The 11,394-nt window shown below is 37.2% G+C and overlaps 1 protein-coding gene across 2 annotated transcripts in view; it reads right to left on the bottom strand.

Annotated features, from left to right (window-relative positions):
* rassf3 (Ras association domain family member 3) overlaps positions 1–10,584 on the bottom strand; it is a 24,011-nt gene extending 13,427 nt beyond the window's left edge. The window contains exons 1-2 of one of the 2 annotated variants that reach the window (XM_016270328.1): positions 10,490–10,584; positions 10,110–10,381 (exon numbers count right to left, since the gene is read on the bottom strand). In XM_016270328.1, coding sequence (XP_016125814.1) covers positions 10,110–10,232 — 123 coding nt within the window. In that variant the 5' untranslated portion in view covers positions 10,233–10,381; positions 10,490–10,584. Of the gene's footprint in view, positions 1–10,109 lie in introns of both variants that reach the window. The other variant, XM_016270327.1, reaches the window with a different exon arrangement.
* Positions 10,585–11,394: the final 810 nt, after the last annotated feature.

Genomic DNA, 11,394 nt, shown 5'->3' with positions numbered 1-11,394 from the left:
TAAATGTAAGAATTTGACTCAAAAGATAATGGACACTTTCAGAAAAAAATGGCTTTATAAAGGTAAAAATGCCCATAAAATGTAAAAATCAGTTTAAACGTATTGGAAAAGATTAATTTCTATCAGTATGAACTGGCCACCACACAGAATATGAAGAATATTAAAAACATTAGGATTCAGCTGTCTTCGGCAGTCCTTAAGGTACCAGCACAATAACACACTCAGCAAAATATCATCTAATTATCGTTATCGATAAAATCCCAGAATATATCGAGATATTATTTTTTGTCAATATCGCACACCCCTACATCAGACCCCCTTCTTGAATCAGGCATGTATTTTTAACTGTACAATTAAAAGCAGCCTTGCTGAGCAGAAGAACCTTCTTTTAAAATATTACCAATTACCAATTTGAACACTATGTGTGAATGTTATAATAAATGTATTAACAGAGCTGTTGAAATTATTATCATTATTATTGTCTTAATTTTTATTTTATTTTACAGAACAACAGTAAAATTACAATACTAACATTTATGATTGTTTATAAAGTTATTGCTTTTTCTCAACTTTTATTTTGGCGGAAATGTGCAGGAAGACAACAGCAGATTTATAAATGAGTCATTACGAATAAGTCGCACGTGAATCAGTCGGACGTGCCTTGTAAAAAAAAAAATCATAAAAATGTGACTGAGCAACTGAGTACAATGTTACAGCGCAGATTTCCCTCGCGGTTTGGACTTTAAACCCTGGCTAACGAGCAGATAGCACCGCGAGTTCATGCAGCGCTGTCAGAATGCAATGCGTGCGTGTATTAGAAAACACGACGTTCTGCAGTTTATTAACTAAGTGTTTTAAGGCCATTTCGCGATTTCAATTATCATACAGTAACCAGCAACAATCACCCCTTCCTCTTCTCATCGAAGACATGCAATGCAGTACTAAACAGTATCTCGCTGTCGGTGCTTGTAATGATTTTTGCGTCTTTCTCGGACAGTTTTAAATGCTTCCACACTGCTGACATGTTCGTTGTATTGCGCCTCTCACTCTACGCAGGTTGCTATTTGATCGCGTCACGTCATTGTTCGGTACAGTTTATTCGGTCTTTTTCGCTTATTTACCGTAAGAGTGTTTTTTTTGCTATTTTCGGCCGAATAATTTCGGTTACCGAACATTCGGTGCATCCCTAATGGAAACCACCAAGGAACATGTTGCAAGCTTGGTGAACACTCATGGTAACACTTCCTTCATGTTGTGAAACAAAAATATTGAGTCATATTCTAGAATCTTCGGGTTTAACCACACTGTAAAAAGTGACCGTGAATTTAACGGTAAAAGACTGTAAAAATGCTACAGTAAAAACCTGTTAAATGGTTAACGGTAAATTCCCCTACTATATACGGTGAAAAACTGTATTGGACATTACATGTATTGGACATAAATTTTACGGTAATATACCGTTTTTGGAAGTGAAAAATACCGTATAATTTACAGTGAATAACTGTAAATTGATATTCCCAGAATTCCCTGCGTTACATTTCAAATTTGATGTTGTTTTGTTGAAATAACTATGTTTCTTCTTAGTTTTTTCTTATCAGTTTTGTATATTATATTGTGTGTTACACCTAATGTTGTTAAATTAATGTTTATTGCATTATTTCAGTGTCATGTGTGTTACCATGATGGTGTTTAGCGTTTGTGTGAATGACACTGTGCACCTTCTATATATGTTATTATTTAAAAGCTGCTTGTGATGGGCTTTGATTCATCATGTGACTTTCTCATCACCTCCTGCATTTGGTGGTTATCAGTGTATTACAAAGGTACAAAACAGATTTCAGTACTTCAGTAGGTTGGTATATTAACATTATATCAGTTAATGAAATTACGGTATTTAACTGTAAATTTAAGTTAAAACCGTAAAACCTAAAATGTTGCTACCGTATTTTTTACGGTAAAATTCCGGTAACCACAGCTGCCAGTTTTTTTACCATAAATTTTACGGAATTTTTTTTACAGTGCATTGGATTTATTGAGTTGCATCGCTCAAGGCACAGGTATAATTAATTTTCCACGTTCAATTCCATCTCGTGCACAATTCCAAATCCTCCCAGCTTTCAAAGTATACTCAACCGTGGATGAGCACAGATGGACAAGTTTGATACACCTACTTGACTCATTCGGTCAATGGATGGCCGAAGTATACTTTGGCCTTAATGATCCCCGTTTCGCATTTGCAAATCTCTGCTGTCGCAGTAAAAAAATTACCCACAATTGCATCCATGTTTTACACTCATACTAAGAATAACCTGTTTTGAAGCTTCCAACCAGTATTTTGGTGCTTTCGCAACCAGCATAATTCATGAGGTTATCTATCCACGCTGTTCTATGACTCATCTTTCATTATGAGTACTATAACATCACCTCACAAGGGAATGCACGATTATGCCTCATTACACCCATCAGACACGGTCCTATAACCCTCAATGTTCTCCTAAACTTGTCCTCCTACAAATTACAGTTTCATAACTCTGTTATGTCTGTAAGGAACGCCAATGGAACAAGAAAAAGTACCGCGATGTATATTACGCAAGCCAGGCGTGCTTAAACAGTACTAGGTGTGTGAGGAACCTGGAAAAGATCTTTCATCTCCACTGTTGTTGTCCTCCACAGAAAGGCCAACAATAACACAAGAACCCCACAAGGACTCTTACAAGCTGCTTTCATTGGAAAGCTTGACCAATGCCTTCCAGCTATTTCCATTCTGATGTCATAAAGCTCTGCTGGGATAGTAACTTGTGACTGACAGCTTGGTTTCAAAGAGTTTTCAACCAAAGAATTAGGGTAATTCTAGACCATATTTGTAGGTACTTCGCAATATTACCAAGAAGGCGTCTGTCTGATTTAGGATTTATGGGTAAGCTTCAAAGATTACTGATAACATAAGATAAAGAGTTGAACCATAAAACAGGGTGTGGTTTGTTTTGCTTGCAACTAAAGAGAACTCTATACTGTAAAAAAAAAGTCTGTTGCTTTTTCTCGGAAAGAAGACTCCTTAAGAAAGTGAGGAACTTGAGCCCTTCACAAACCAAAAGGACTTGTCCGTCCTGCACACTACAAGTTGAATATGATTCGGGGTTGATTCACACAGAGAGGAAGTGGAGCTGTCTGACTCACCGTGGCGGCCTGACGGATCATAACAAACCTGATCATAACAAATCTGATGGGAGTACAGTGCATTCACTGAGCTCAGAGATCAATGAAATATACCCTCACTGTATGACGTTGAAGGTCATAATTCTTAGGAAACCTGCCCACTCACCACAGCTATGGGGAACTGTGGGAAAGAAAGAGGAAAAACTTTCAAACTTCATGGCTGGTGCTCATCTGTTGTTTTTGATTGATGAAATGCCCCACAAAGCTGAAATATGAAATCACAAACCAGAAAATATCCAGTGCCAAATCTGATATACTCTGTAATAAATGTAGGCTAAAGGGGGGAATACATGATGTCAAATAGGCCTCTGTTAGCCCTTCAGAGCCATGTCCAGCTAATTTGAAGTTGGAGAGTCTTTCAACAACAGAGCCTTTCAAATTTATCATTAACAGGATGTCGTCTCTGTACACGATTGCTTGTGATAAAAATTAACCCAGTATGGAGGGTTTTAACTAAGAGTGTACAAGATCTGGCACAGTCATCTTATCATAACCTAGCAACAACAACAAAAAAAAGTAAGATTGTGCACTAAAAATTTCGTGAATCTAACACAAAAAGATCCTGATATAGCTGGGACGATAACAAGAATAAGAAGGAGCTTTGTTCAAAGGGATATAGGATACATTTACCGCAGTGTTCAGCGATGATGTCATTCCAGAGGAGTGATGGCTTAAGAATGATTTCAAAGAAAGAAGTAGAATGAAAGCGGCTGAGATCAGATGTGATTGCAGCCATGTGACCTGTGCACTCGGAGAACTTATCCGGTTTCAAACTCACATTCACCAAACCTTATCTCTGCATGGGTTTGCGATGTGGGTATGTTTTTTTCTAGTGAACGATTTCATTCAAACAACTAGACTAACATGAAAGTTATATACACAAACTGATGTCAACAGTGATGAAAGGACTGAAGGCCATTTTAGGTTTTAAAATGACAGAGATAATGGAAGCTGTAACAAATATTTAACCAGATTAAGGTGCTTGAATAAAACTGCCAACAGTTACATCTAATGAAATCCAGAAAGCGACAACCCTCGAGGAAAACTCTGGAGTCTAAGCTCGTTTCCTGATGGATCCATATCTCTAACTGAAAAAAAAAGTTCAAAGTTTCTCTGAAATTAAAAATGACCTACTTCATCATGACAACTGTAAATGGGCCAAACCAAGAACCATTCTAGTTCTAATACCACACAACATGTCATGTAATGCAAAGACTGTTGTTATATGTAGCAGAGGGGACTTTGAAACTAGATTTATTGCTCCAATTCAATGGAAATGTCAAGCAGAACATTTCTTTTGCTTAAAAACAACTGTTGTTTGATTTTCCATAGATTCAACAATTAATTCCCAAAGCATGACATGTGCTCCCATGTCAGTTGCAAAGTTTATCTGCTGACTAGGCTGAGGTTTTGTGTGACATTCAGCCGATGGTCCGTAACAGCGAGACCAAGAAACAACCACCTTCATCTGGTCTTATCTTCCTCTTTACTATAATTACAGCTCTTCTCTGTGAAACTGCAACCAGATGCTCAACATGTGGATCCACATGAGTCTAACAGAGCCGTGACCACGAACAATGAGAGAGAGCGAGTGGGATGTGCATGTCTGTAAACGTCAACTTTTGACCCATTTTCAAAGCTCGAAGAAAAATCAAAGGCCTCTCTGACACTCAAAAGCAATCAGATTGACAGGGGTCTTGAGGCTTTAATGGTTGCATTGACATGGTATGCAACTACTTATGCTGGAAAAGGTGTAGACTTTGGGTAGGAACTGTTAAATGTTTCTGTCATCAAAGGCAGATTATAATAGGCGACCGGAGACACACACCTGGATGATAATCAAATACTCCTCCATGACACACAATGCTACTTTGTGGACTAATCAGATGAAGTGGCATTGCTCTCTTTAGCTGTGTTTGATGCCTGATGAAAACAAACATAGTGGTCTACTGGAGCCTTGTAATCTGATGCTTCCCTGAACAGTCCCAAAATAGTCCAAAATATTGCTTCAGACCTCTGTGATACTCTACATTTGTTTTGATTTCTTAAAAATGCAGGTTTGTGTAAAGCAGGATATGAAATCACTAAACCCGGTCGATCTGTTCATGTTCATGTAACTGTGACTTATTCAGCGATGACAGATGAACAAACACAGTGGAATTCTTTCCATTCTGTGATGCAAGGGCACAACACAAAACATGAACTCAGACAAAACAGAAGCATAAAAAGAGAGTTTGCATGGTATGAACGGAGCAACATGTGGCTCAACGTACTATGTCTGGAGAAAAATTCGTTTTTCGCTGCACAATTGCAGTATAAACGGCATGTACGCTTCACAACACCTTCTCTAAACAGTTTTCCCTCATGTGAAGGTCTGACACTACTAGCATATTTTTATAGAACACGTTCGGGTCACATTTCAGCTCAAAATCAAAAGACAAAAAAACTTCAAATAAAATATTATACAAATATTATAAAAATGTATAGTTTATTAATTAAAATAAAATGTTTACAGTACCAAAAATATTATTTGCACATTACTGTCAAATTCTCATTACTAGATTACTTAATTTACTATACTACTTAAATAGATTACTCATTACAGTATTTAAATTTTGTAATTCTCTAAATTATAACGATTCTTATTAGACTAATACAGTATTTAAAAATGTTGTACATGTTGTATTGTAGTACAACATACTACAATAATAAAATCACCCTTTTTGAGGAGAAAATGTACTTAATTGTTATGAAATAATGGCCCTAAAAACAGGCTTTATTATTATTTGTTTTAATTTAATTTATTTATTCATTTATTGCAACAGTATAATTTTAATAAGAGAATTTTGGAGCGAAATGACTTTGTGAAATTTACAAAGCCAGGCTTTACTCAAATCTTCCTCAAATCAAAATATCTGCTATAAATGGTAAGATTATTTATTATAAACAGTCAATCTTTGCCACAAGACCTTTGCAATGCAGCCTATTATTTCTTCTTTTAAATGCTAAAGCTTTTGGTGGTCCATTCAAGAATTTTAGTGGGAAATGTTTTACCAGTCTATAAATGTCTATTCTGGTTTGTTTGAAGAGATATGGGTAGTGTGAAATAAACATTAGTTCCAGTTCTGTGAATATTATCGTCTCTAGCACACATATTCTTCTCTTGGCTGCTCGGTCTGGATTTACAGCAAGCAGGCGTCTATGCAGGATTCGTGTAAACTCAGACTGAAGTCAGCAAAGGTTTGCATTAACATCCTCGAGATTTAGATTTAGACATGAAAGTCTTCATATAATGCTCAGTGAGTGCATGAACTCCTGCAGCTACCAGACGCAATTCACATCATCAACGTGATTAATGATCCACATAATTTGACCGATCACCTGATCCCTAATGATGAATTGACGTAATGACTTGACGATCAGTATCTGACGGCTAAAACATGCCGAGTGGAAATCTCAGGATTAACCTGGAAAAGCGTTAAACAATGGATGAGAAACTTTCACAAGAGTTCAGGGCTAAGTTTCTTTGTGCATTCAGCGCCTGTGTTGGCAAAGCATGTGAATATTCAAGGCCAATGACGTCAGACACAAACCATTCAATGCCAAATGGCACAACGCTGCCACAAACACTCGCAAATTGAGTTACTGTAAACATGCACATAACTGCAATGATCTACTGGTACAGTAGCGGCTGGGCTTTTTTCACCCACAGTAAGCACTTTTGAGTTTTTTCTGTGAATGTACAATCGCTAAATTAATTTCAGGTTTCTGAGTTATAAAAACAGCCTGCGGACTGTAGATAACGTCTGTCTTTCTTCAGCACTGTCAGGCCTTTTTCCCTACACTGTCCAAAAAAGCAAAACTCTCTGAAAGCCAGGAAAACTTTTTAGCAACTTCAACAACACAATTCACACTCTCTCTCAGTGTAAAGATAAACGGCTGCTTAAAAGGATTGTTTACCGAAAAATGAACATTCTGTCATACTTTACTCACCCTCAAGTTGTATCAAACATGAACATGTTAGCTTCCTCTAACTTTTTGGTTACTGATATTCTTTAAAATATGTTATTTTGTGTTTAACAGACAAAAGAAACTCATACAGATTTGGGATGACTTACTTTGATAATAAGTCCTAAATGTTTAAACTGCACCTGTACTGCATTCTGAAGTTAAAATGAAGTTAATTAAATGATGCAACAAAATAAACCGTAATGATTTTCACGAAGTATCTCAAAGTTTCTCTGTATGAACTGAGCGCTGTGTCCCACACAAACCCCCATGATCCTGCTGTTTTGCATGCCTGCCCCAGCAGCTGTTTCCCAGGGTCAGTGCATATGTGGCATGCAAGAGGTGACAAAACAGATGAAGTACAGGGCATATCTGCTCCGCTTAGATATTGCACACACATTTTGTAGATACTAAGTATCTATTTGTATCTTGCACATACTTTGAAGTGCCCTTCTGAGAAAAGCCAGATTTTGGGTTAGCTTTGCTGATGATGAAATAGTTTGGACAGAGGGGGCTTCTTTGTCAGAATGAAGTAACAGGAAGTGAGCTATAGAAATGTACTGGGCTGTTTAAGGAACTGACTCATTCCTTTTTGAGCAATTCCTTCTACAGCTGCTACTTTACACGATGGATGGTCATTACACACCGCATGTGTAGCCTGCACATTCTAAAAGCCTGGAATTTGATACGTCAAGACTTTATAATGGCGACAGACTCAAATCTAGTGACCTCTCTTGCGTTCTTCTAACTAGAGAATAAAACTTAGAATGTATAAAGGACCGAATTGTAACGCTCTCACTGAGCTTGCTGCAATGCATCCTGGGACTGCCTTCTCTGTAAAGGCAGCTTATCTTTGGCAGCAAGCATATGATGCCTTAAACTATTGCCTATGTAGGCAGTAGGGCTGTGCGATTAATCGAAATCACGATTTGAGACGTTGCGATTTCCTAATTGCAACGCCTGCGATGTGGACGCGATATTACTCTGTTCCAGAGCATATGCATGACTGCCAGCCTTGAGTTGCAATCTAACTTGCCCTGGGCAAGAGGGAGCACACCTCCGTTCTCCCCAATCAGCACTGCTCTAGCCAACTGCGTAAACACCCACCATTAAAAACAAAACAAAAAAACGGAACGCGGGACGGGAGAGAGACAGAGTGGGATTATGGCGTCTACTGGGTCAGATCAATAATCAAAACGAATGTAAATTCAGTCTAACTGCTTGCTAATTTCACTTGGATGAAATGAAACATTCAGCACATTTTCCACTTGCCCTTAAAATCCCAAATACTTAAAATGAATAAATTAATGTAATACTTTAATAATTGACTTAAGAAATACAGAACTTTATTTATAAAAAATAAACAAATATTTTCTGTGAAATTCAGTAATTAAGTTAATTCGGTAAAAGTAGTTATACCATTATAATCTTGCCTGCTGAAGAAAAAAAACAATAGAACCCCTCCCAAAACACAATAACAAATGTAATGGATTTCAGGGTTATAATGGGAATTTGTTTGGTTTTAATGTAAACTATAATGGTGTCTATTTGATGGATTCTATTGGTGGGATGTAATCTGGCAGATGGCAACCAATAGAACAACAGTCATTCCTATTGGAATAATGTTAATAATGGAATGGTTTAATGGAAACTATAAGAATTTCTGTGATGGTTTCTATTGTTTTTTTCAGCAGGGTAATGATACCCATACTGTGCTGCACATTACTGACAATATTGAGCTGAAGTTTGACTTTGCAAATTTAAAATCGGAAATCAAATCACAATCGCAATATCTGTCCAAAAAAAAAAATCCCTATTTGATATTTTCCCCCAAATCGCACAGCCCTAGTAGGCAGCTCACTAGGTTTTGGAACAGAGCCCTAGAAACCCACTAACACAATCTGCAACAGTTTCCCCCTGGAAAATGGAAGTCACATGACAACATTAACTTTGTGAAAACTTCTCTCTGCTGACATTTTTCTCACAATCGGGTAATTGACAGAAATGTGGGGGTGATACTGTGAATCTTTTCTCTTTGAGCCCCCCTTACTGTCACACATGACTGTGTAATCACATGTGGTCAGTCACACTGGTTAGTTTTACCAGCGACTGAGACAGGCAATAAAACTGTGAAATTATGAGCAGTTGTCTTTGAAATGAGCATGCTAATGTCAGCCAATTGAGAAGCATGAAAAAAATTTTGTGAACTGTGAATGGCCTGCTTCAACATAACTTCCAATCCACGATGGCATGACGTAATGCTTTTAAACAAACCAGAAGTCACACATACAATCAAATAGCACCCTAAATAAAGATAATATGCATAATAAAACAAAACAAACAAGTGTTAAGTGTGCAAAGCTGTGCTAAAACCATCCCGCATCCTCTTATGTCCATTCACTGCTTGAAACAGTACTTCCTTAATAAAGTCTGACACAAAAGAGGCATTCTCTTAAGGTCATAAATATCAAGGACATGCCTGATGGGATAGCTGCCTCATACTGTGACATTCACGTATGCAACAAGTTAAATAACAATGAGATATGCAGTATGTCATGAATATGGTTAAACTCTTGTTAATGATTGTTCAAAACACTATTCACGAATCATAAGCTCTGAGAGTTTTATCAACATTTTAAAAGGAGCAGCTGATCCCACCTGGATACCAATAAACACTATATAGTTATTAGCCTTCATATGTATACATATTATTCACATATATCGATTATAAATCTGAAACAGAAACTACAACACATGGTTTTGCCATTGTAGCAATATGGCAGGAAGGCTTCCATAAACAAACTAAATAATAAACACTTTTAAATAAATAAATAAGTTAGATAAGTAAGCATGTAACGTTATGTATATAATGTAAATATATTCACCTTGAGCTTCGTGGGTTTAAGCGAAGGCTTTTTGAACAGAGAAGTTCTTGCGGTGAAAAAATATTCCTCTGAATCCTCTTCCAAACTACTGTATCCACTACTCATGGTGCTCGTCCACGACATTTGAAGAGAAACTCTGACACATCCAAAAACAGGTTTTATATGCGCGCAAAAATAGTACTGTATGATAAAGTCAAACGGGTTGGTGAACCAACGCTGCGAAACGTGAACGCGAGTCGCTGAGGCTCCGTAACCATCGGCTTTACTGCTCCCTAAAAGACGAAACAGTCGGCAAATTGCAAAAACACTTTTTCGTTTCTGGTTAAATACGTTATATCTATAACTAATAAACGTATGAAGTGTGGAAACACCATAAATACCTCAAAACCCACGGAAAACGCGCCCGGTCGAGTCCTTCCCTAACACTTTCAAACTAAACTGACTGAACCAGAACACACCCACACAATGACAAACAGTTCCTCATACACTGGCTCCTGTTGCGTCCCCTACCTGCGTACCTGATTAGTGTTCATTTAAATAAAGTTTCTTTCATAAACGGAGGGGGTGATATGATAATATAAACCAATGCTCAATAAAAAAATTATTAATTTATTAGTAGTAATAATCAGCACAAACAATTCTTCCGCCGAGTAAAATAGTTCATTAATCTGTCTTTGGTTAGAAATAAAATATTGTTGGAATCCATGTGTTTAATGATTGACAGCCAATTAGAATCCACCCAGCTTTAGGAAGTGTTTACATGACACAATTTTTGTCTAAAAATGGAACCTTTTATGCATTTTGGCTGTTAATTTACACGAAAAGGGCATTTTTGGAGCATGAAAATGCAAACTTTTGAAAATGATACTATTATTGTTTCTGTGTAAACTACAAAAATGCAAAATTGTGAAAATGGTGACGTCATACACGTGCATATTACATGTTTATTCTATAGGAATGCGTATGTGCGCAAATGTGTAGCGTTTCTTTACCAGGTGACATCACCAACTACTGGCCTGGCATGCATTATACAGCATTATACACCATTTTTGCGGGGATCATTTTGACAAAATAGTAGTCTTCACGCAAATCTTTTTTCAGAAACGCGAAGGATATATTCATTAATGTAATCAATGTGGTGTAAACATACCCTTAAAGGACTTGCACATTGAAAACAGCAGACGACAAAATAACGGAATGCTACTGGCTGCTGGTGTGGACACTAAACGTTATAGTTATCTTTATAGTTATAGTGTGAATGGGCCTTAAACTGTGCAAGTTCATA

The sequence above is a fragment of the Sinocyclocheilus grahami genome, unplaced genomic scaffold (assembly GCF_001515645.1).
Source record: "Sinocyclocheilus grahami isolate Dianchi unplaced genomic scaffold, SAMN03320097.WGS_v1.1 scaffold56.1, whole genome shotgun sequence".
NCBI classification, from domain to species: Eukaryota; Metazoa; Chordata; class Actinopteri; order Cypriniformes; family Cyprinidae; genus Sinocyclocheilus; species Sinocyclocheilus grahami.
Note: the sequence above shows the minus strand (reverse complement) of the source record. Positions and strands in the feature narration are given on the sequence as shown.